General features: G+C 40.8%; 1 protein-coding gene across 11 annotated transcripts in view; it reads left to right on the top strand.

Annotated features, from left to right (window-relative positions):
* LOC116446410 overlaps positions 1-26627 on the top strand; it is a 300266-nt gene that overhangs the window by 30726 nt on the left and 242913 nt on the right. Inside the window, exon 3 of one of the 11 annotated variants that reach the window (XM_032114187.1) lies at positions 25452-25526. The exons of the other annotated variants lie outside the window; for them this stretch is intronic. Within the exon in view, the coding sequence (XP_031970078.1) occupies positions 25488-25526 (39 nt within the window). The 5' untranslated portion in view covers positions 25452-25487. The remainder of the gene's footprint in view (positions 1-25451; positions 25527-26627) is intronic. 11 annotated transcript variants of the gene reach the window in all.

Genomic DNA, 26627 nt, shown 5'->3' with positions numbered 1-26627 from the left:
CCATTTTGACTTCCTCTCACTTGTAGTGTAATGTTATCTCAAAGCCAGATGAGAAATAAAATGCTCTGTTCTAAATCTTTTGCTAGTTGAACGGGCACCTTTGACAGCCTTTCCTACACAGTGGGTCCTGCTGTGTTCTCACAGTGGTCACTTTCTTTTTTTGTCTGAGAGGCCTTTTTGTGGGGGTGGGACCCTGGTGACAAATGCTTCTGGTTTTGGATGCATTTAATTTCAAGTGCAAGCTTGCACTGTTGCAGCTTTGCGTGTCAAGCCGTGTGGGGGGCTGAGACTGCCATTTTGAAATGCTGGTGCTTCTCTTCTCACAGTGGCCGCATTTCCATCCCTCTGCAGTGCTACATGCACATACAAACACACCTTTGCTTCTCGGGAGGCTCTTGGAGCGTTGTAACTGCCTGATCCCTTGCTCCCTGCCATGTGCATCTGAAGGCCCTTCTACATTTTAGGAGATATTTCTCACTGTTTTAGGAGATATTTCTCACCGTTGCACACGCACCCAGAGTATCTGGGTCTTGCACAGGCGCCTGGCCCAAGCCTTTTGGCTGTGCTTTAATACCATTGATTGCCTGTCCAAAGGAGTCACTGCGCTGCACTGCTACAGCCCTTTGCTTCCCAAAGGGCGGGCGGGTGGACAAAGGATCCCCCCAGCGAGCCTGGGATTGACTAGACCCGGCCATATGCATATGAATGGGGCTGTACATCTGCACTTGCTCCAACCGTTACTCCATTGTCACTGCTTCGTAATGAAGAGTCCCTGGGTATTCATTAAAAAAAGTGCGTGGCTTCATAAACATCTCTGGTGCAGAGTTCTTGGCCGTGGCTGTTGCAGTGGTTTCAACAATACAAGAAGAATAATTTTTATTTAATATTAGTTACTATTAAAAAACTATTTATTTAATAATTAAATTTTTAATTACTAGTATTTATTTAATAACTAGTTAACATATAGAAAAGCTATATGCCAGCATGGAGAGAGTCACACAAAATATTCATTGTGAAGTTATGCATTCTCAGAACTGTCCTCTGGTGTTGTGGTGGTGAAGATTTTTTCACCAGTGATGAAGCAAGCATTTCAATGAAAGCCCGGCTTTTCTCGTCACGAGTTCTATTTGTTGCGCTGATCTCTGGTGTATTTGCAGGTACATGGCTCCCATCACCTAATTTCTTTGAGCAAGCTTGTTCAGCAATTCTGCAAATCCAGTCCAAGGTATAATTTGTGTTTTCATGTTGCAAGGTAGTGTGAGGAAGCCTGTTTATGCCGCTAAGGTTTGAGTTCCATTCTGCGGTGGAGCCTTGCATTGTGTCTAACACCAGCAGCCCCTGCCTGGGGACTGAGAAGGAGCTTTGTGAAAGATAACAGTAGGCTACCAGATGCATTCAAAGCCAGAGCTGCCGAGCATTACCCCATCTGCTTTGAGAAGAGCAGCAGGGGTTTTTAATGCCCACATATTCATTATATAGAGGGAGTGGCTACATGCTTAATACAGGTCCTCATTAATTTTGTGTAGCCCACTAGAGTTCTCTAGTATAAGTATGAAGAAATGAAAGTCATAATGATCTCTTCTGTTCCTTTGGCTTGCATCTGCTCCACAGGACCCTCACCAGGGTTTTCTGTCAGTTGGTTTTTTTTTTTTCCCCTTTTAGGCTGTAATAGGAAGCTTTTAGGAACCCTATGAATGTTACCCTACCTATGCAACAGGGACGTGCATGTCAGGCAGGGGACTGGAGGCAGCAGGCAATTTGGTGAAATTATATTCTTTCTGTGCTGCTTGAGAGTGCCTGGCCAGCTGGTGCCAGGTGGCCTGCTGCTGGAGTAGCAGGGGATGTGAAAAATAAGGCCTGGCTTTCAATGGCAAGTATCTATCCTCCTGGGCTTGCAGTCTCTGCAGGGCAGCTGTCTCCTCTCCAGTGAGTGCCAGATTTGCATGGTTTGAGTTCCGAGTAGTCTTGCAGGGATTTGGAAAAATGTGTGACCATCCCCCAGAGACGTGATAGCAGCCTCTGACATGCAAATGTAAATCTCACCATCTCATTTTCTGATTGGTGCCAAAGTCTTTCAGGTCCCAGCATGTAGGCACTGGTTGTGCTGTAGTGTGGCATTCACGTGCTTATGGTGTTAGTCACTTCCAGAGTCACTGTAGTGAAAGAAACAGCCACAGAGCTGATGCAAGAAGAGATGCTCTTGTTAATTTTCTAACATTACAAATAGTAGTGAGATAGCGAAACATAGCAAGAGACACTTTTCCATCTTTCCCCGTCTTTAAAAACTGAGGTTTTCCTTTTTTTTTTCCCCCTATGATTCAGAATTTCAGGATATATCTCAAATATTGATTTAAAGTCCTAAATAATTTGTGTGATAGCTGGAGATCTTACAGTTCTTTATCACAGATTTTTTTTTTTGTCTGTGCTCAGTGCATGTTGGGATTGTCACTGGGGCACTAAAATTAAGTCTGCTGAAAGAGCTGGAGTTTTGAAGCCTTCGGGTAGGACACCAGAATCAGGTTGTGAATTCCTTGTTTCATCTTTATTCCTGACCTCTTAACAGCAACTGAGGAGGAGGAGGAGGGGTGTGCTGGCTGCCAGAGCTCACAGGTCCAAGACCCATTCAATGCTTCCCTGTAGATGCTCACCTGCTCTTGCTTCTCGCTGCTTGGATGTGTGCTGACAGAGATACCAATGTTGCAAACCCCAGGTGTTAAAGAGTTCTTGACTTCTTTTTATCTCCCACTTTGGATACTAGTACCTGCAGAAGGAAAGCTATTTTTCTAGTGGCATGCCTACTGGCATGTGCTCATTTATGAGTGTAGATTGTAGGGAAAAAAATTTAGATTGCCAGCTTTTAAAGTGTGGTACTGAATAAACAAAGTTGGGTCTATGTTCTACTACTTAAAAATTCTTTTAATGTCCTGTAAGGTGAATAAATATAAAATACAGGCAATTATTTTCTATCCTAGCTCATAGCATTACGGATTAAATGAATACGTCGAGGGTGAAAAGTGGTGAGGGTGGCAAGGGCATTCGTTCTCTTCTGCTGTCTCAGCTACACAGATGGCAGTCCTTGGGCAGGAATGGGATGGGAGAGGACGGTGTCCTACCCCCTGGCAGAAAACTGCTGCAGCTTCCCTGTCAAAGCCCTCATTTACTGCTGTAAACCTCGTCCTCTCCCCTCGTTTATAGGGAGAGACAAGCTTTCAGGCTTTGTCTGCTGAATGATCCAACTGACTGTTTTAGTAAGACAACTTATGTGAGTAGTGCTGCTTGTCTGCAGATGGCACAAAATATATGATGAAAGTAAGAGAGAGAAAAAACTCCGGGAAATGGCATGAGTTGAGGTCTATCTGCACACAAGTAGTGTGCAAAGGTATTAAAGAAAATTGCACTGAAGCAAGTTTAAAGTGCTAGGCGGATGATGCAGGCTGTGATCTTTATCAGCCTTTATCAGGGACTAACCTAAAAATTAGGCATAGTATAAGCTTACCCTAAGGTAAGCCTTTTGATTTCTGTGCATACTGTGGAATGGGTATTTACATTTTGTTGTTCCCTTGTTATTCTTGTTTACATTTATGTTCCCTTCTTTTGTGAATATAGGTCACAACCATAGACTATTTTACAGTGCTTTTAATCATGAAAAATTCATGACAAACCTTGAGAAGACTGTCTCCCTGTATAAGTAAGTGCTACTGGTAATAAGTAAAAAAAGATACTTCAATGCCTTTTGTCCCTTTATGTTGAGGGGGGGAATAGAACATCAGATGGATTTTATAAGATCTTTATTGTGTCTGATGTCTGTAAATCTATGATGCTGGTTGGCTGGAGTGCAAGTCAGTCCATTAAAGAAATGTCAAGTGTAATTTTGGAAGAGATATGTTTTAAGACAATACATGCATAAAAAATAGCATAAGGAATTTGCCTCTGGGTTGCTGTGAGGGTGACACATTAATTGTCACAGATGAAGAGGTAGACCTCCCTTGGAGCTCGTGATTTTGCTGTTCATGATTTATGAGTCTTGCCACTCATTAGAGGGGGACACATGTGCAATTCTCATAGCATTCAAAAGATGGTCTTTCTTACCTTAATCTGTTAGCAACGAAATTGTAAATTTCTAAGATCTATCAGTGCCTTAATATTACTTCTTCCAGCTGTGCTTTCATTTGGTTTTTAATTGAGAAGCAAGTGCAGCTGGGTTTTTAGTTCTCTCTTTTTTTTTTTTCCTTGTAAGAACCGTTGCTTTTAAAAATAAATATTGATTTTACCCCCCCCTTTCTGTCAGGATGTACTGAAATGCAGACAGTTAAACCAGTGGTTCTTGTATAGTACATAATAAATCATATCTTGTCTGTTTTTTTTCCTTTATACTTCCTGTTCAGTTTGTTCATTCAGCTTGGTGGTGAGATCAGCTAGATGATGCTGTTGTAGCAGAAGCAAGACAGTGATGCTGTGGCAAGTACTCCCCCTCCCCCACAAGCGTTTATTGCAGCTCAGGTCATTTCTCTGCCAGTACTCGTCTTGGTCTGCGCTCTTTTTTTTTTTTGTTGTTATTATTTCTTTTTTTTTTCCCATGCACAAGCATGCTTTGCTTATTAGGTGAGAAATGCTGCTCTTGTCCTGAAAGTGATGGTGGCCCTCACCTGTGAGTTTAACTACAGGAAGAACAAGAGATGTTGTACAAGGAAAAGAAATGAAAGTCTTTCACATGGCCCTTCTCTCTTAAGCTTCGACAAAGACTGCCTGGAGATGTTTCCCCGCCTCCTGTAGGCATTTCTGTTCAAATTTTACCATTATGGTAGAATGCATTGATTTTAGATCTGTAGGGGCATGAAGATAAAAAACATAAGCATGAGAATACAGTGCCCAGGCATGTCTTTGTTTATTGTGCTGCCTCCAAAATAAAACTTGAAGCTTTTCTTGTTGCTGTAAGACGTTCTTGTTTAGTAATGTGCTGAATAGGATCTCATATGGTTTTTCACTCATAAGGTCAGCTGTGATTGAAATGCTTTTATTGATTCTTTACACGAATTTTTTTCCCTACATAAAAAGACTAGGAGTCAAGTAAGATTGTGATAGTTTTTCCGAAATTACCAATCACTAAAAGACATGTCATATTAACTTTGTTCCTTCTGAAGGCACTGAAGTGCATTTGAAATATCCTTCTGTATCATATGTTGATTTTTGTATACTGAAAGACAATCGAAGTCATCTGCTTCAGGAATGGAGTCTACATGGTAAGATCTTTATTCCAAAAATAATCCCATGGATTCTAGGTACTGTCACATGGTTTTTATGGTGGTCTCATGTCACTACCAAAGTGAGAGCATCTCTGTGCTTGTATGGCTGTGCACTTGGGAATTACCTCATGAATGTTATGTCCAGTTGAATTGCCCCCTGGAAGGGAGTGGGTAAGGTGCCACAGGCTGCATATTCATCTTGGGGCTCAAACTTGCCCCAGAAAAGTCTGCCTTTTGCCTGTTTGTTAGTGATTTATTCCGTCTCTTCAGTAGCCTTAATGTTGCTTGAGTGTTTGTAGGAGTTTGTGTATATTTATTTAATGTCTTACTTGTGTTAGCTTCTCACGTCTTTGCCAGAGTCAAAAAAGGAGTGGTGCAACTTTTCATCAGTAATGCCTTCAAATAGTCAATATAAAAGCCACCAGACTACAAGAATATTTCATGGTTTTGAGACAGTACCTGGGATTCAAACTTGCATCGTCTGTGTGTTATTTCCAGGAGAGATTTATTTTTAATTTACATGTCAGTCTTCTGAAACAGAACACCCATAACAGTGTTTTTGTGCCTGTATGTGTGGAGAGGAGCAAAAGTTGTAATTGTGCATTTTCCTGATGCTGCAGGTTCCTGAAAAGGTGCTGAGTCCAACATGGGCAAATTGCTTGTGACTGACTGATTAGTGATCTATTTTAGCCCTTCATTAATTTTCAAGGATTTTAAAGAATGAGTTTGGGTTGCATTTTTTTTTCTTCCAGTTTATGATGGTAATTCATATCATGTTATTTCAGTCCTAACAGTCCTATCTTACTATTTTACTGTAGTGTATTTCTAGAAATTCTTATGTTCTTCTGTTTTTTCAGATACATAAACTTAGCTTTATTTACCCCAAGTCTGTAATGTGTTTCTGCTTTATTTCTGCTTTTGTATTACTTCTTTTTTTTTTTTTTTTATCAGATAAAAGAGAAACCTATTTGGTTTATAAAACTAGATTTTTGAAATGCTGGTATATTCCAAGAGCTTTCAACACATGCTGTAAGGTGATACTACTACTCTGCATTTCTAAAGCTGAAACTTCTTCCTTTTTTCAGTCACTGGAGCGACTGGTGGACTTGATGGCATGTGTCTTGCTATTTGGACTGTAGTTTTCCCTTCTGTTTTCCAATGATTTTTTACATTTTTCTTTTTAGAATACTTTGAACATTGTTATTTTATTTCTTGCTGTAAATTAATCAGAAATGATTCAGTGTCACAAACACTGTCATGGCATAAAAATACAAAAATAACTCTAGACAACAACAAAACCCACTTTAAACACCGTGAATGTGACTGATCAGCATTTACTTAATGGCTATAAAAGAACTTTTTTTCTCTAAAACTCTTGTAAAATTCACACTAATAATCTGTTGTCACGTTTTTAGGAATGGTATTCCCCAATTTAATGCTCCCACTAAAACCATGCACTGCTTGCTACTCCCTCCCCTTCCCCCATCCTCTACAGCAGGTTGGAGAGGAGAAATTGGAGGCACAAAAGGTAAAGATCACAGGCTGAGGTAACAACAATTTAGTGCAAACAGCAATGAGATGAGACAAGGAACAGTAACAGCAACAATATTAACAGAAGTGTACGAAAGAGGGAGAGTGATTCACAGGCAAGATGCTCCCCAAGCCAGACCTGACCCGACAGCAGCCACGCCATCCTGACCACTCCCTCTGGCTCAGAAGCAGGGCCATCCCACCACTCCTTCTGCCAAGGTTACTCGAGCAGAAGGAGTCTCTCGTTGCTGGAAGAGACTCCCTCCCTCCCACCTCCAGTGGTACAGAATAACCTCCAGGTCCTAGCCATGTTCCCTCCTGACTACTGCAGACATTAACCTTGTTCTGGCTGGATCCAGGGCATGTGTTAAACCAGACTGAATCATGTGGACAATTTTGAGAAGACTTTTTCATTGGCTCTCTCAACAAAAGCAGAAATACATTTAAGATTATGAAGAAGGTACCCTCAGTGTACAGAAAATTGAGATGTGCTTGCCAAATAACTTAAAAACGTGAAACTGAATAAAAACATGAAATAAAATCTAGGCAATTGCAGATAAAGATTTAATGGCCAGAAAAGCCAAGCTGTTTTCAGAAGTGTATGAAATACAACAGGTGACTTACTCTGCATCCAGCTAATGCTCTTATCACAATTGCATATTAGGATGGTACTAATCAGTTCAGTTTCCCTTGATTTCTAATACGACATCACAAAATACAGCATTTCATGATATGTAAGTGCTTACATTGCTAATTATGTTGTCCATTACCAGTTAAATCGACTAAAACTGATTTTCTGTCACGAAGCATTTTCCAGTCTAAGTAAAACTCTTTAGCTGATGTCACATTTAGCATAAGCTGTTTCCTAAGTTTTTAAAACACGTCTAAAGTACTTATTTGTATACAGAGAATATGTGTAGAGAAGATGTGTTAATAGTATCGTGCCCTCCTTTTGACCTTGGTGTAATCACAAGGTAGAGTTTCCAGTACAAGTGAAACTATAATTTTCGCTCTTAAGTGGCAAGAGGTGGTGATCCACAGCAGTGCAAGAGACTGACATGAGTTCCACGTTTGTTTCTGTGTTTTATGCTACCTTAAGGCTGTGATAACTGAACTGTTCTGGCCGAAATGAATAGGGCCGTGATCTTCATTTATATGCTTAATTTCAGCACTGCATGTATTTGGATTTACTTTTATGGGAATACTCTGTTTGTCAACTTACATTTTTAAAATTGGTACGCCAAAACTTTTTGTGATCTTTTGTGTTGTTATTTATAGGCATTGGGAGTCTTTGTCAAGGGCAGAGATGCAGTTTTGCTAGAAATTTGCAAACTTAAGGGTAACTCTTGCCCCACAGATTTTACAGTGTAAATGTTGTTGCTGCATTTTAAATTGCTTTGGAGCTTGCCAGAAAGAGGCTATTTTGTGTTTGTGCAGAGGGGCTTCTTGCAGAGTCCAGTATCTTGCAAATGCTACACTCCACTCACAAACACTTCTGTGTAAGACAATGATTCTGTCCCACCCCCTCCCCCCAAAACCAACCAGTGCAAAAAAGCACACAATGAATAAAGCAAAAACCTAATAAAAATTAGCACTTGTTTTAACTTTCTGCTATGTATTTTTTTGCTTGTTTCTGTCTCTTCTGTTTGTTACAAAGCCCAAGAAATAACTTGTCGTGAAGCAGTGCACTCAAAAATCTGCAACCAAGCATAAAGCTTTGCCACTTCCTAAGCTGCGGGTGCCACAGTTTCCCAATTCCCAGGGTGGCTGTGCTGCCAAGCCAGCTGTACCTGCAGTGCATCTTGGGATGGACTGGGAAGACTTATTTCTTAACCGTTCACTTTCTCTGACTTGGAGCAGCCATGGGATTTGCAATCCCTCATCCTTTTGAGTTGTCAGTGCTGCACTCTTTTCTGCAGGTTCAGGAGGAGCGTGTCTCAGTTTCAGAGTCAGGGAGAGCTGGCAGAAGTTTGCAGGGTAGCAGCAGCACAGGTTTTATGTCTTACACGGTTGCTGCTGTGAGGCACGTGTGATGGATATTTATGACACTGTTATACTTCTGTTTTAAGCAAGAAACAGAGACCAAAATAACTAGTTTTCTGTCTAGAAGACATATCTGTTCTGTGCTTGGTCATCTGAACCGATGAAATACAGTTACAAAACTTTCATTTGAAAATACCATCAGATGATATTTATATTACTGATGGTGATATTTATATGCTATATCCCTTCAAAGGGATTTGTGAACTATGTTCTTAAGAGGGTGGGAGAAATCTTTGTGTCACAGGAACTCAACAATTGTTCCAGTTCATCACCAGCAGCAGTTCTCCTTGTAGTGTTCGGGGGTAACAGATAGTGTTCTGTGGAACAATGCCTTTTTGATTTTATCTTTAAAAATAGAGTAAGAGAATTTAGGGGATGGTGGTGGGGAAACAGAGCCCTATGTAAACACCATATAAAAAAGACATTACGCTTGTACAGAGTGTCCAAAGGAGTGCCTCAAGGATGGTGGAAGGGCCCTGAGGGGAAGCTGTGTGAGGGGTGGCTGAGGTCACTTGGTTCAGCCTGGAGAGGAGGAGACTGAGGGGAGACCTCGTCACAGTCTACAACTTCCTTGTGAGGGGAAGAGGAGTGGCAGGCACTGAGCTCTTCACTCTGATGAGCAGAGATAGGACTTGAGGATCAACAGCATGAAGCTGAGTCAGGGTAGGTTTAGGATGAGTATTAGGAACAGGTTTTTCACCCAGAGTGTGGCTGGGCACTGGATCAGGCTCCCCAGGGCAGTATTCAGACCACCAAGCGTGACAGAGTTGAAGAAGTTTTTGGACAAGGCACTCAGGCACATGGTGTGATTGTTGGAGTGTCCTGTGCAGGGCCAGGAGTTGGACTTGATGATCCTGATGAGTCTCTTCCAACTCAGGTTATTCTATGATTCTATAAGGTGAAGTAAACTGTATTATCCCAAGAATTAGTATTTGCTTCAGGGCACTTGTTACCCATTGTGTATTCTAATTACATGTTGAGAAAGGCCTGCAGAATAAGGAACTGCACAATGGAGATGTTTTAAGCCATGGCTATTTGTTCAACTGAAAATACCATTTCACAAATGTGGGGGAATGTATTTCTTTTCATGTGGTACAACTGCATCTTTAAACTGATCATCAGCGTTAGTTGGTAGATAAAGCTGTGTATGTATGTAGCACATGGAGAGAACAAATAGCATACAGGATAATGTTAGGTTGATTATGCCATTAGTTTGCTTGCTGCTACCCAGCTTGTTTCTTGACCCATTTTTAAAAGACTTAGCTGCTCAAACAGTTGCTATAAAATGAGAACTTCATCTTTTTCTTCCAGAAGTACGATAACAAAATTTTCATGTGGCATAAATTTTTACCTTCTGCATATTTATTAGAGACCATGCTCTAAAATGTCAAGGTAATGGGGCAGGAGGAGAGGCTGTGTGAGCAAGGAGGTGGTAATATGAGTTGTGAACGTGAGGTGCTAAGTTTCTGAAGTAAGAAACCCTTCAGCCTTCTGTGAGGGTGTGGATGGGCCCATACCTTTGTAAAATATAGGTCATAAGTGGGAGCACTAAGTCTTCAGTTCTATTTCATCTCTTTTTTTTCCTGAGGATGTCTTCACTTGTGCTATCATTTTGGATCATAGATTTTTTTAATGTACACTAGGCACATCTTGAAAGGGTTCTCGTGCACATGCGAAGGTTAGAGCTGAGTAATCAGCAGAGCTGAGTCTGCCTGAGCATGTTGTATTCCCACAGAGGTTTTGTATTCCTTGCTGCGGATTTGGATCTGAACTTTACACTTGGTGGGCAGAAATTGTATGGGTGGCATTTGTTTTTCTTCTTTGAGACTTGGCTGTGCTATATTTAGCTTATTTCCTACCTCTTTTGATTTCTGGACCAAGCACATCACCAGTGTTAATGAGTCTGAATTCTTACATATTCCATTTCTTGTTATAATTTCTACCTTTAAAATCCCTTTGCTACCCTCTCAAATTCAATCAGTGGGAAACTATATTTATTGAAAAATAATAGTTATGCTCGACAGATAATACAGTCTCTCACTCCTGTGGTAGGCTGGACCTGTGGTACAAAGGCCTCCACACATGGCATTTTTTTCTTTTTTCTCAAACATGCTTTTGGTTTTCTATTCTCTTTGCCAAACTGTTGGTACTCTAGTTTCAATGTAGGGTAAGATACATCTTTAATTTCCAAATATTTGATGGTGTTTCCATATCTTAACTGTGGTGTTTTGCAGCCTATCATATTGACAGCTCACTGTTTTGTATAAATTAGCAGGGGAAACCTACATACTTTGGCAAGTCAGAGAAAGGTAAATTGTGTTTTGACAGTTGTACAGACTTTGAAAGATGCTTTGGAACATGGTGAATTTTAATGACTGAGATGGTTAAGGCAGCTCGTAGCTCAGCTGATGGCTTCAGACTCCATACCTACAGCCCCGCAAGTGCAACTGTATTAGTTTGCAGTTATCTGTTGTTACAAAGTTACCTCTACAACTCTGAGCGCAGTGTGCAAACTGAGATTTTTTTTTCTACCTTGGGAAGCAGAAGTAGGGGGTTTCCAAATTTGCATATGTCACCCTGAAGTTGAATGAGTAACTTTGACTTTTTGTTTGATGTTGTGGTCTTTCTTGATTGTAAGTCTGAATGCGTATTGTGTGTCTGTGCATATTGAGTCCGAATGCAGGCACCAGAGTTAGACTCTTATTTCTCTTCAGGTACACTATTTCTGTGACAATTTTTGTGTTATTGATTTTAAAATAAGTTGCATTCAGGGAAAAGTAGTTGACTCATGGGTGTGATACATCTTGTGAGAACTGAGTGTATGGCCATCCTACTACTAACACAGTCCGCCAGTTCTGTATTTTCCATATCTTACTGCTTGAAAAAACACAAATTTATTACCATTTTTTTTCCCCTCACTTCCATAAAGAAACATTTCCATTTTTTGTCTAGTTAATGAAGGAAACACATTCTTTCCCACTAAAATAACTGCTAAATACCTCTGATATCCTGGTATCAGGTCAGTATGCTTAGTTGATTGTGACAATAGGGGACAGCTTGTCAATCCTGTTTGAAAATTTGAGTTTGAGCATTGGCAGTCGTCTTTGTGGAGGTCCCAAAAGAAGCTGCTCAACTTTTTGTTTGCTAAATTTTCCTGTGTTGCGCAGTGACAGGTACTTATGATTTCATAAAAATGAATATGTAAGCCCATAATATGTGATTTGTAGTTAAAAAAGAAAAAATAGTCATATATTCTTCTCAGCCCCAAAGCAGAAAGTACTGCGTAGGCTGATGCTCCTAAATGAGGAAAGTGAAGGCAGAGTGAAAATTAGACCAGCTCCCAATAGTTTGCTCATGCTTTTACCAACTTTTTTTTAGCATCTTTAAATTCTAAGTGTGAACATACTTTATTTAAGAATGTGTGACAGAAGGCATAGGCTTTTCTTTCCGTTTTCTAGCAACCCACACTTTTCATATGCTTGTGGATATTAGTATGAAGTGTAGTTTCCATAGTAGGAAAGTAATTCCCAGGAGTGTTTGCGGGAAGGAGTGGAGAAAGGATCTGGATTTATGTATTCCATGTTAATTGAGTTACTGAGTTTTCCTTCTTGTTTGGCTAAAATAGGTGTCATTTTTTCAGTTCATCGAAGTATCTTTCATTCATCCCATAATGATCCAAAGGGTGTAATGCTTTGCAGTCAAAGTTACACATTACAGCCATTCATTGCCATGTTAATGTTTTGGTTTGGTTCAGGAGCTCAGTTTTGGAGTGGAGTCAGGGCACTGAGAGTTGGTCTGTGTTGTGGGGAAAGCCTGAGAGCCCAATTTGAACTCATTTCAGATAATACCAAGACAAAAGACTTGCATCCAGAGCACTCTCAGCACTTCACCTCCCAGTCCCTGCTCCATCAAGGGGGAATAGTGGAGCTGATCTGAAATAAAGCTCCTGAAACATGCTGTGTGCCAAATGCTGAGCCCTGAATATCAACCATGTTGCTCTACTCATCCCCTTCCAGGGGCAGCCTGATGAGACAATGTAGGAGTAGCCAGGAGGCTGCCTAAATGGCAATGAAATGAATAAGAGGAGCAGTGTAGGTTGAAATTTCTCCTCCAGCTTGGATGAACTCTCTGGAAAAGTTTGTTTTTTCTGGACTTGATGGAGATTTTTGTCAAGTTGTAAAAGTGCCTCACTTGGAATACATCTTTGGCTTTGAGTAACAATATTTAAATTAAACAAGACTTCTTTTTATTTGAAATTACTAGATTGTGAGGTTTCTGGAGCTCCTCTCAGTGAATTTTGGCAGTTGCCAGCTGGCTTCTCTTCTGTGATTGTGGATATAATGTGTTTTACTTCTGGGTTTTTAAAGTTCATTACTGAATTGAGTAGTTTAAAATTTAACACCATCACTGCTACAGTAATGCAGATAAAACACCAAATATTCATTATTAATAACCACTTAAGCACAGTTAGCATTTCTCTTGCTTTGATATCAGGTAAGACTGTCACGCAAAGCCTGCCTTCAATGCATTCTTACATCAGCTGCTTCAAAGCCTTCCAGTTATGAGCTTTGCTTTTTGTTGGTTTTGTGATCCAGATATCCTTACAAACAAGTGTACTTCTGTTGGGCTCATGACCCCAGTCATAACTGCTGTGACCCTGCATGGGGGTCATGACCCCTTGTTTGGGATTAGCTGCGTTAGAACAATCTCAAGGAGTTGTCCTGTGCTGATGCATCGGGGGCAAATGCAAGTAACTGTCAAGAAAGCGGTGAAACAGATTCATCATGCAGAGGGCTGAAAAAATAGCAGTAGCTTCTGCAGGTTCAGTGTCTTAGACATAAATTCTGTCCCACTCCCCATGGATTGTATACCTTTTGTTTAAGGATAAAATACAAAGAACCCACATGCCGTAAACACATTTATGAAAGTACATAAAGATCGACCAGCTCTAATTTCATGCAAATGCTTATATTTTCTTTGGAAAGTAAAATAAAGTTTTTCAAGTGAACATCATGTACACAAGCCATTTCCCCTCACTTTTGGCCAAATTCACTAACCTTTCAAAGATAGGGATGCTGTGTCATGTTGAGAACTTGTGTCAAAGTTCAGCCTGAAAAGACTTCTTTTATAATCCTTAGACTAGTGATTTGGAATGAAGATAGTGATGGCACTGCCTTTTTAGTGTCATGTATGTAATTTTTCTCTTTTTGAAGGAATAAATGTGAGTATATTTTTCCAAAATCTAATTGCCACCACCATTTTTGTACTGCAGTAAAGATTCAGTAAGTACAGCTTTCTTGGTCTGTGGGTGTCGTTTAGCCCTGTTCTGGATTAATTTATGCCATATGTGCTCAGCCATTTTTAAGTTAATGAAGTTTTGTTACTTGAGAGAGGTGACTGTTTCAGTGTCTAGGGAAAAACTGTTCTTCTGAAACAGAAGAATTAACACTTATCCAGGTTGGTGATGCTGCTTGAATTATTTCATATGCCTGTCTGTGTTAGTGCCACTCCCAGGCAGGCTTTGCCTTGGCTCTTACAGATGTGGATGGAGGCCTGTGCTTCCTTTTCCAGAGGTGCAGGCAACTCTGTTCAGTCACCCTGCTTTCCCACTGTACCCTGGCACTGACAAAGAGTCTTGGAGCTCAAGGGCAAGGAGTGCACCTCCATCCTTTGTCATTACATCCAGCCTTGGGTACAGGTGGGTTGACTGCCATCAGTGGTGCTGCTCAACACCGTTGCGTGAAGCAAAGTAACCTGTGAAACCCATCCCATGAAAGCTGGAGTAGCCTTGTAAGAGGCAGTTCAGGACTGTGCTGGGAGATTCGGTTTCCAGAGAGCTTTGGGGCTACTGGTGGATGAGAGACTGGACATGACCTGGTGATGTGCACTTGCAGCCCAGACAGTCAGTCATGTCCTGGGCTGCATCAAAATGTGACCAGCAGGGTGAAGGAGGTAATTCTGCCCCTCTGCCCTGGTGCCTCTCTGCTTCCACCTGCAGTGCTGCATCCAGCTCTGTGCTGCCAAGCACAGGGAGGACATGGGCCTGTTGGAGTGAGTCCAGAGAAGGCTGCCAAGATGATCAGAGGGATAGAACATTTCTCATACAAGGAAAGGCTGAGAGGATTGCGATTTTTCAGCCTGGAAAAGAGAACTTATTGTAGCTTTCCAGTACCTGAAGGGAGACTACAAAAAAGATGGAAAGGGACTTTTAAAAGAGTAGGTAGCAACAGGACAAAGAGGAATGGATTCAAACTGTAAGAGAGTAGGTTTAGATTAGATATTAGGAAAAAATTCTTTACTGTGAAGGTGGTGAGACACTGAAATAGGTTGCCCAGAGAAGCTGTGGATACTCCATCTCTGTAAGTGTTTGAGGCCAGGTTGGATGAGACTGAGCAACCTGGTCTAGTGAAAGGTGTCCCTGCCCATAGTAGTGGTGTTGGAATCAGATGATCTTTAAGATCCCTTCCAACCCAAACCATTTTATGATTCTATGATCTCTGACTATATGCAGGGATAGGATGAATGCAGGGCTAGTATCTTTTAACTCTTTTGAGGATCACCCCTGTCAGTAGTGTGTTGCATTGCTGTAGTTTCTCTTTGGCTTCTCAAAATAATCTGATACTGGCATTCATCACGGGTTTCCTTTGTGCTTGTTACTCCACTGAAGACACCAATCTGAGATGAGACCTCTCGTTCATGCTTTTATAACTTGTTAGTCCTTCCCAAGCCAGCTGTTGTAGTGTGCATGCCCTTTTGTGTCTGTAGTCTCACCACAGAGATCCACTGACTGGTACTTGAGTTGAGGATTGAGAGATTTTAACAGGTCCAAAACCATCAGGTTTATAGGACTCCAGAGTAGTTAAAATGTCTCCTAGGAAAAATATTAGCACTTTAGGGCTTTCAGGCTTGATCATTACTAAGTGTCTGCTGTGCAGGGGATGGGGCTCAGGGTGCTATTTACTGAATGTCTTCCTGGGTATTGAATGCTTTGTCTTGGTGCTTGCTTATTCCATAACTGTCTGATTTCTTAACATGTTCTAATTTAAATTTGAATTTGTTTGCTAGACTGCCTGTGCAAACCTCTGATCATTTTCAGTGTTACCTGTTAAAATTAGAGGACAGTTATAGCTGTGGGGGGAAAGAAAATAGCCTGCGTTATTATGATGCCCAGCTCATGATGTAATCCTGCTAATATTATTACTCTAGTGATACTGAAGTAAATACTTTGGCTGTCAGATGCAGCTGGTCATGGTTAGAGGAGAGGGAAAAGGCCTGCTGAGATGCTGCACTGGCCTTGCTGGCTTTGCCCTGGCTTTATGAGGAAATGTTGTCCTTGGAAGCGTAATTCTTATTTCTCTTCTTTCATCAAGCAGAAAATATTTAGTCACATATTCTTTTATGCCTTGGCAAGCATTTTACTCACATTTCTGCGCTTAGAGTAAAATAGTTGTTTGTACCCAAGGCCTCCCTTCTGAGAGAGACCTGCTGAAGGGGCAGAAAGCTTCCTCATGTAAATCTCGTAGGTACTTTAATACATAACTGCCCTGGCTTGTAAGGGTAGGTGTCTTTGGTAGAAGCAAAACAGGAACTGTAGTACATCAGTACATTGCACTATTAAGAAGTTAATGGCATTGGCTTCTTCCAGTTCTGGAAGACTGCAGACATTGCATCTTGGCACACTGAAATGCAATGTCTGTGTGTTGACAGGAGACCTCAGCATTCTCATTTTGGGAAGAAACTACATTATTTATTTATTTAATATTATCTACATGATTTGTAGGCAGTTGTTTTCATTGTGCACTAAACTTCTGAGTAGACTTTTGGGAATTTAAACGTTGCAGCATTCTTGAAGATATTTAAGAAACACTTTGCTTAGCCCAAGTTACTTTGGTCTTCTGATAGATGCTCGCGGTTGTTAGGTCTGCAAAGCAATTTAAATAGGTAGCCCTCGTCCTAAAAATTTTAAGACTTCTAACGTTCCTCTGGCATTTGTATAGGCCTTCTGGAAATATGCAGTTTAATAAAAATATGCAGTTTAATTTTTTTCAGTTTCTGGCAAATGATCTGCATACATGGTTATTCAAAGAGGTGCTGCTATCAGCCTAATGAAATACTGGGTAACATTTACTCTCATTCACAAGGCGAGTCAGAGTGTCTATCAAAACGAATTTTATCAGAGGTTGTAATGACAACTTAGACAGTTTCAGTTAATGGGACAAGGTGATAGTGTGTGTTGATTACACTTCCTGCATGTGAATAGGTGGTTATTTATTTTTCTAAAGTAACAGCAGTTGAAAAAAAATAATAGTGTGTGTGGTTTTAAATATGACAGTTAAATGTAAAATTGCCTGTAGAATCTGTTCATGTTTCCTCTGTTGGCCTCTGTAAGTCTCTCCTGGCAGAGTTTTAAGAGGATGAAAAAATTACTTTATGGACCTAAAGTCCATATTCTGTCTTCTGAGAGCAATTAATGTCTGGAGAGTGAGAAAGGAATCACATGGCCTTTAATTTTGAAAAAAACTTGTCCTTGTTTTAAGTAATTCTATTAGTGGAATTTTAGAGATTTGATGTAACTTGAGACAGAGATAGGCATAAAACTTCTTCCTTCCTACCATCAGTTGTCTTGACAAAATAAAATCCTGTAATGATAATGTAATTAAAAATGGAGGTAGATATTTTTCTCGTATTTCCAAAAAAGCTAGAGATTCAACTGATAAATGTCTTTGAGCACTTTTTCTCCTCACTTTGAAAATATTTTAGGTTGTAAGACAAGGTCTAGTCTATGCCCAGTCACGGGAATTGCATTTGTGTGGTTTTATGGGAAAAGGTATAGCCTTCCCAGAATCTTAAAATTAAATATCACAGATAAGAGGCTCTGAGGACAGTCCATTGTGAAGCTTTTGTTTTTCAGTCCCAGTTTTGTTTCTCATTTGCTATGTTGCTGTGGGGAGTATGAACTATTTGTTCGTTGACTCTTGTTGCCTTCAGTGGTGACAGCTGCATTTTCCCAGGAGTATCTGTGTGGCCCGTGAAGGTATTTAGAGCCAAACCTCTGGAAATCCCTGAAGGCTATGACTGGGATTCCTGAGCTAGTCTGGCAGAAAGTGGAGTATATGCTGCACCTACTGACATGCTGTTTGTGGGGCTTCCTACTCTGTCAGTATTCACACGTACGCTGGAACTTCTGCTGCCCTCACTCTGTCCCACACAATAGCAACCCCAGTGGCACCTCATTTCCTGGCGAGCTGGAGACAGGAGACACTTATAATAGTTGCCAGGACATCGTTAGCGTTGCCAGGAACTGTAATCAAATAAGGTTCAAGGTTTCATACTGATGTGATGGATGCAGTACATGTGGCTTAGATTGCGGGGGAAGGTTGATTTTTGGGCTTGGTTTTCCAAATGTTTCCTCTGTTCTTATCAGTGTGGCTTCTCTTGTGCCAGTTCCTTTCCACGTGGACACAGATCTCTTGCTGTTCTGTTGACATTTTCATGATGGGGTGGGTGTGCTCGCTAACAAGGAGAGATAAAGCTGGGTGGTGTGTGTTAGTATAATGCTACCAGATGTGACATCCAGCAGCTGCACAATAGCATCCAGAAATCTGAGGGTGGAGTAGAGTATCAAAGGCTCCTCCTTCCCTCTGCCCTTCCTCTGCAAAGCAGCAGCTGGCAATGTTTGGTGGGTTGTGTGCGTATGTGTTTTTCTTTTGTTTTGTTTTTTTGATTGGTTATTGCGTTCCTTTTTTGTTTTTGTTTTGTTTGTGCAGTTTTTTTTACATCGCTTCCCCATCTCCTTCACCCTCCCATACATTAATTTTGGAATATAGGATGGTTGACAGCTCTCCTCTGGTTTTATTCTTTCTCCAAATATCTTGTTAGATGCTGTGTGTAGGTAGGGTTGTTTTTTTGTCTCCATTGGAGGTAAATAAGGTGTTGGGGTGGAAATAGGTGAGTGCTCAGGGTCACAGGAGTGAAAAATTACTGGAACAAAAAGCAAAAGGTTGATGTACCTGCAGCTCCAAGCTGTCATGTAAGTTAAAGCACCAGAGGCTCTTACTTCTTAACTGAACAAGATTTGGAAGTGTCACCCACAGAGATCTGGGAAAATGACACTTTCTCAGGAACTCTTAAGACTTGATAAAAGATTTGTCATCCTTATAGTAGCAGAGATCCTGAGCTTCTTTCCTTACACTAGAAGAGGATGAATATGACCTTGCTGGTCAAATTTAATCACAGTCCTGGAATCAGCTTATGTGTGTTTATGTTGTTTATGATGTAAATATGGAACAGATAAGTAAGACACTGGGGATTTTTTTTTTTTTTTGTTTGAGGCTTTTAGCTTGCAAAAGTTAGTAGTCTGTCCATTTCCTTCAATAACAAATCAATTTTCTGTTGATGATCTTGGTTTAGATAAAAATACTGCAGCATTAGCAAAGGAATAGCCGAGCTTTTACTATAAAACTATGTGATTAGGTAAAGGAAAAAAATTTACTTTTCTGTTACAGCTGATTTGAATACTGTTGAACAATTACTGTGATTTGTAGAGGGGCACACTGTACCTTCTACAATAAGAAAAAATAATGCGAAGTTGGAATGTCCTTATTGCACAACTTGTGTAATGTGCAGTGTGGTATGAAAGCAAGAATCTTAGCTGTAAGAGTTCATTCCACTGCAATGACAAAAGAAGTGATAGTCACAGTTCTTCAGTTAGCTGTAGGGTTGTCAGTCTGTGTTCTGTGATATGTATTCACAACTGGTTTCTCCGCTTGGGTTTCTGTGTATTAGCTCAAATGTAGTGTTTTGGTTTGGATTTTATACCTAGGATTGTTTTAAGGTAAATGCTAATTGCTAAAAATAACCATGCCACTATTGCCTCTTCACTTTACTATTTGTCCCCACATTAAGTAGTACCAACTCAGAAAATTGGTTAGCAAGTCTGTTCTTCTAAGGTAATGTAGACAAGTTTGGGTTCAAAAAAACCCTCACAACACCCCAGAAATCAAAAGTGTCTGAACAAGAACTTTAGTCAGCAGTGACATCAGTGCCCTGTGTGCGAAGAGTGCATTTCAGTATTTGTGCTACTCAGCTAAGCATTTTTTCCTAACACGTAATTACGTGTATTTAGTTATTGTAGCAGAGTGAATGTTGTTTGGTGCATTCCTGTGTTACATTAAAATAGTAACAAGTGATTTTTTTTGTATACTCTAGGCTTTGGGAGCTGCTGAAAGAACATTTTTCAGATGTTCTGTTCTACTTAACAAGGTAGCAATGTCAACACGCGCTCTAAAAATGGGAAATGTACTACAGAATTGAATGGTAGTGGTTTTTTTTTTATGTACTAGTGGAAGTGACTTCCTAAATGGTCGTTCATTGTATACAGTAAGAGCTTTGAAGAGAATCAACAGCTAAGCATAATATTTTTGTGCTTTTCTCTTTAGTGGGCATCCTGCTCCAAACTGACACAAGTGACTTGAGTGGTGGTATCATCCCTGGGAATGCCAACCAACCAATGTTGATTTAGAACCTGCTAGGTGCTGCTGGTTGTTATACCCCTCTCCCAGGGTCATTGCAGAGAGACCAGGGCTTGGGAGTGCATCTAAGCTGCTTCAGCGTCCAGTGTCTTTAGCTTGAAGAGCAGCTGGTGTTGATGGACACATGCAGCTGCTTCCAGGGCTTGGCTTGCTGGTCTGGCAAGTGGTAACAGGCAAGAAAGGAGGAGGAGGGTGGGAGAGATATTAAAACCTAACCCACAGCAGCTGTTTAGGTGAGTGCATGTCAAAAGCTCTTAGAGTTAAAAACGCAGGCCACTGCAGTGGGTGATGTGCCCCTGGTTTTCTCACATTGAAACACCTCTCACCATACAGTGATCAGTAGGAAAGTCCTCTGTATGGAGTGCTTCCTAGGATCAAAGATGAGGCCTGAAGTATGTGATGTGCAGTGTAGCTGTTCTGTTACTTCCTTGTCACCGAAGACCACAGTCAGACATGGGCTGAATATTAAAGTGGGTAACCAGAGGGAGCTAAAGCAGATAGAGCAAAGCTCATTTAGAAAGTGGGATTATAAATGCTCCTCAGGCAGCTCCTAGATACCTTGTGCAGTCACAGATTGCTAGACAGTTATGCCAGAGGCAGAAAGAACAGTTTTGTGGTTAAGGCACACTGCTATAAACTTCCTGTTTGTCTTGATCTCCCATTCTTCTGTGTCCCCTTATGGTGCAGAGGTGATCATGCCTTTCCCCTTCCTAGCCAGTTTTGCCAGCTCTCTGGGGCAGGGAGTGTTGTTTGCCCTGTCCATAGTACAGCAGGGCTCTTGTGATCACTCGGTGTTGTATTCCCACCTGACAACGTGGAGCAAAATTGTACGGTCCAGCCAGATGGTGAGCCTGGTAAGGAGAGTGTTGGTGTAAGAAAGAGAAGTGTCACCTGCAGAAATACATGCAGCCTGGGAAGCAGCATTGCGTGTGTGGTGACAGCTGTGACACTGCCAGTGCTGGACTGTGGTGCCGTGGAGAACAGATGCAGGTTCTTGAGGACAGAGAGGAAAGGGAGGATTGAGGGAGTTTCACTCCTGCAAGTGAAGGAGCACTTTGAATGTATGGCGCTCTTCTGTGGGACAGATAACAGGCAGGCAGGGAGCTTGTGGGTCATGATCTGGGATAGGTAAGTAAAAAGGACATTGTGTTAGGTGTTTCTAATAGCTCACCTGATAGTAAGGAGGAAACAGACCAAGTCTTTAGAAAATTTGAGGCGGTCTCTGTCTCACAACTTGTGGTTCTTTTGAGTGACTTGAAGGTCTTTGACATCTGCTGGAAGAGTGGTATGGTTGGCTGCAAATTAGCCAGGGCATTTTTTGAGGATATCAGGTTTAACTTCTTGATACAGACCTTGGAAGGGTCAAATGGATGTGACATCTGATTGCATCTGCTATGCACAAAGTTGGCAGATGTGATTGAGAGAGTCATAATGGCAGCCTTGGCTGTAGCCACCATGAAATAGAGGAGTTCAAGGTTGTTAGGGGCATGAGAAGCACAAGGTTTCACAAAGAGTGACAGACTCTGGACTTGAGGAAGGCAGGATTCAGCTTATTCAGGCAACTGGTACCAGGAAACACTGAAGCTCTAAAACACGTAGGAGTTCATGAAAGCTCGACAGGTCTTGAAGGACAATCCGTTGGAAGTGCAGGAGCAGTCCTTACTTAGAAAACAAAAGGATGTACTGGTAGATCAGACTGGCTAGGCAGGAAGCACATGATAGAGCACCAGTCCAAAAAAGAGGAACTTGGAAACATTGTCCAGGGGCTGGTGTTACAAAAACTCAGCTGGTGTTGGTGGGTACAAGTGAAAAGGGCTGCAGCACAGTTTCTACCACTTACACTCATAGGAAAAGACTGAATGAGGAAAGTGTGGATCTGCTGCTGAGTGGGACAGGCAGCAGTGGGCACAGGTAAGGTTGAGATACTTGTGCCTTGTGCACTTCCCTTTTCATCAGTGAGATCTCACAAGCTTCTGTACTTGTAGTGAAGGAATTCAGGGAGGGCAAGAAGTCTCTCTTGGGCCACAGAGTGTCATGGATTACTTGAGAGCTCAGCAAGCGCAGGGAGACTGCCATCTGCACCCCTTGAGGTTTTCAAGACCCAGCAGGGTCTTGCCCAGACCTGAGCAAACTGATCCAATGGATGACTTTGCTTTCAGCAGGAGGCTGAAGCTGACCTCTGAAGGTTGCTTCCAGCCTGAATAGGTCTGTGGTCCTGTATAATGTATGCTGGGAGGGTTGTCCTCAACCATTTAGCTCACTTTTTGAATTTTGAAGTGTGTGTTGTAGCTCTGTATGTAGGAGATAAATTGCTTTAACTCTTTGTGTAGGAGGAGGCTCATTTTATAACGTGTCAGGGTGTCTGTCCTTCCCTTGCAGAAGCTATGCCATAGGGTGTGAAGTTAAGCATAGCTGTAGTAATCTATCCTTTACAGGAGTGTGTGCCCTGATTTCTTGAGTGGTATGATCAGTTCAGTGGGAGGCTGTTCTATGTAGTAACCTCAGACTCCAAAAGCCAGTAGGGTGCTGAGGATGGCTCCATGTGGAGCCTCTCCCTTTGTGCTTATGACCACTTGTCAATGAAAGATAGCTTGAAGCTGCCAGCAGCAGTTATCCTGTTCAAATCTCATCTGATGGGGCCGGGCCCAGTGTGAGGAGGGGAGTGCTGCTCTCCTGATCTCTCCTTTGAGTCTCACCTCTGTGGTGCTGCAGCCATCTTCCTTCTCCTGAACTTCTGACTTGATGCAAAGAACTGTGTTTCAATGATGAATGGGGTTGGTACTGATAGTTTGCTTGTAAAATGCTCTGGGAGTCTTCCCAGTGAGAAGCTCTGTATTGGGAAGTAAGAAACTGAAGTGTGAATCACTGTTGTGCCTTCTCTTGCCAAGCTTCCCAGGCTGAGGCCATGGGGCTTAAATTCCAGGTTGTTCCGGTTTTTCTCAATGGGCTTGTGAAGAACTGATAGTATTTTTTGTGTGAGTAACTATGAAGAAGTTATGCATATCAGGCTAGTTAATGAACTGTCCTGATTTCAAGATAGTTTCTGGAAGCTACATTTAAATTGCAGGACCTTTAAAGACCTTTTGTAGAATTGTGTATTAATGAAGAACTCTCCCACCCACCAAGGGAAGGATGGAAGAGGGAGAATGGGGTCAGGTCTCCTTTGGGACTACAGCATTCTTGCCTTCATGCAGTCTGCAACAAAAAACTCGATTTCGAGTGTATTTTACTTGTGCCAACTTTTCCTTCACACGCTGAATTGTTGACTTTTTTTTTTGGAATGTTGTTCAGCTGTCTGTGGTGTTAATTCTATCACTGTTTCCTGATAAATTTGAAAGCATTGTATTTGTTAATATATTTTTAAATGTTCCTTTCCTCATATGTATAATTATAGTTTTGGGAATTTTCTTCCAGCATTCTGCTAATGTCTTTAATATTTGTTTTATTCTTTAAAAATTCATAACGGATGTATTTCCTGGTTTTAAAATCTTTGATAGGAAGAAAGGAATCACAGTTTTCCCATCTCAGCGATAGCCTGAAGCAGGATGTGTGGTATACAACAGACTTTCACCAGGAGGAGGAAATTAACTGGCTACAAATTAGGGAAAGTTCACGAGAAGTCATTACTCTTCATTTATTTCTAAGCGAAGCTTTGAATCTCTAGGCTAAAGACAAATTATATAGTAAATGGAGTCCCCATGCATATGAATGTGCAGTGTTTAGATGTCTGTGTTGACTGTGACCGTGGTAAGATTATGCAGCTTCATATATTAACAGTGTTATCATTGAGCACTGTCTCTTCTCCTTCCCTTTTTTTTTAAGGAATGGTGTTTTAATGCTATTAAATGAAGTACTGATGAATGTTTCCATGGCCAGATTCTGCTTGTTTCCAAGTGGTGTGTGGTGGGAGTGTACATAATTTACCCAGATATGTCCTGTCAGCTTTTTTGTCCTTATTCTTTTCAGTGCCTGGAAAAGTGAGATAAAGCAGCTTATCTTCTTTGAGACCTGCGCCGCATTCAAAGCAGCTTCAGAAAAGAAAATGAACCTTCAACAATTTTTCTAAAGTTAATATAGACTAATAACAAGAAAACATGATCAGAAGAGTTACTGTTAATAAGGCTTGAAATTTACTTTATTCTGAATAATCTGCAGGACAGTGGAGGGAGAGAAAAGGTGAAACCTCTAGAATGGCCTAGTACTTTGGAAAACAAAAAGCTTTCTTTTTAAATAAACTTTGGTTGCAACACTTATTTTCCGTAGTTTACTGATTCTATGATGCAGAGTGCCTCTAGGCAATGCATTGAAATCTGTATGAATAAAAAAGTCTACTTCAGCTGTTATTTTTCCTCATTGGGGACACCTCCCCTCCCCCTTTGAACCAATTTTGAGTTTAGTATAGCAGTGAATTCAGTGCAGTGTTTCAGCGTGGTGATGCTTACCATAACAGTGCTGTTCTTTTTAAATTTATTCTATTTTATAGTCAGTAACGCAGAATTTATCCATGGGATGCTACAGGTAGAGATAATTAGCTTAGCTTGAAGGCATTTAGTCTCTGTTGCACTGCATTTGTTTTGATGGGTGACATATGCAAAAGAGCTCTGCAAATGTAGGAGATTCATATTTTAAAAATTGCTTTTGTCCACTTCCTGGCTGCATGTTTTTTCCTTACCTCTTATTCAAATTCCATTTAGGGTATGTTTCATGATGCCTTCATCCTTTCTTGCAACTTTTTGTGCCTAATTCCTCACTTGTAAAAAAGTACTAATATTTCCTCTTCCTTCCTTTTTATATTTCCTCCTTTTTGCTGTTGCTACCTATTTTTGTATTGGCAATCCGAAGTTGCTCCCCAGATTAGAATTTGTGTTGCTTATTACCTGGGAACAAAGTGGTTGCTGTTCTGATGGGTTCTACTTAAATGATGATTAAATATTAATTCCAGTATTTTTCTAAAAGCAGCAGGATTCCATCAAAGATCCGTGAAGGAGGGGTTTGCAGTGAGAATAGTTTCCTGAACCACTCAATTTTAATTATGGGAAAGTGATGATATGTAAATCTTAATATATATGTGGTTTGCTAAATTTTTATGCTGTTCTGTTTGTAGTAATAGGAAAAAGGCCATATTACTGTAGAAGTGTCTATGTGCAGAGTAGAAGATTCCATGGAGATCTTATTTGAGGTGAGTGAAAGTATTTTTAGCAGTAATACTTCTGTTTGAGGCTCTTGTTTTGTTTGCTCTGTGTTTAGCGTACACAAGTGAGAGGAGGTCGGCTTCTTGAGGTTGTTTTCCTTCATTGCCATGTATCGTCAGGCGTAAACTCCTTACCTCTCCATGGGAAATTCTGGAGAGCAGTTGGGAATGCCCAGAGGAAGGCAGCTGATGCTCCTATTGATTTACTTCCCAGTACCTGGCTCCTTTGAAAGTGAAGTATGTCCAATAAACGTGAGAAAGAATTCATTTGTGTAGCCATGTTGTCAGCTGGAAGGAACATTAGAAGAGTAAAATTTCAACAAATCTCTCGCTTGCAGAACTTGGCCTGTCAAAGCTTATAAATGAGATGCACTGGGAAAGCTGTTGTCAAATTCACATCGAATGCTTTCTGTCTGAGGGATTGTAATGTATACAATCATCTCAACTGAAGTTATAGGCTGTTTTGGTCTTGATTTTGTCATTGATTTTTTTTTTTTAAACTTTTTTTGGGGTTGTGGTAATGTAAATTATTGTAGTAAAATTATGCAGTCAAAATGATTGTGCTCTTACTGCTTGATGAAACAAGACTTGTTAATGAAAAACTTGAACTGTTAAAAGAAGTGTGAGTTTTTATACATACACACACATTTAAAAAGTTTATATGTATATTTTTTTTTTTTTAATTAAGAACAGGATGCTTGTGTTCATTGATTTCCAGCCTTTGCTGTCTAATGGGCTACTGGTGGAACAAGTGACACAGTGACTAATATCACACCAATGCATGCATGCCTTAATTTTTAACTCTTTTAACATCCTGCAGCCCAACACAATGTGAGGATCTCATATGAGGCTTGTTTCCTACCACATGTGGGTTCATTGTCACGGTGGTTGGTTGTGAAGTGGATGTAAAGCCGCCAGGGTGCCAGTTTTACATTTAGTCCAGACATGCAGTGAGGTATCTGTCTCAAGGGCTTTGTTCCTTCCCTCATATTAGTTTTATTATTTATATATTTTGACTTTCAACTATCACAGGATTAAAAGCCATAAGCAGTTTGATAATGGAAACCATGTTATCTTCTTCCTAGGGAG

Source organism: Corvus moneduloides, chromosome 1 (assembly GCF_009650955.1).
Source record: "Corvus moneduloides isolate bCorMon1 chromosome 1, bCorMon1.pri, whole genome shotgun sequence".
In the NCBI taxonomy this organism is placed as follows: Eukaryota; Metazoa; Chordata; class Aves; order Passeriformes; family Corvidae; genus Corvus; species Corvus moneduloides.
This window is presented reverse-complemented; position numbering and strand designations above follow the sequence as displayed.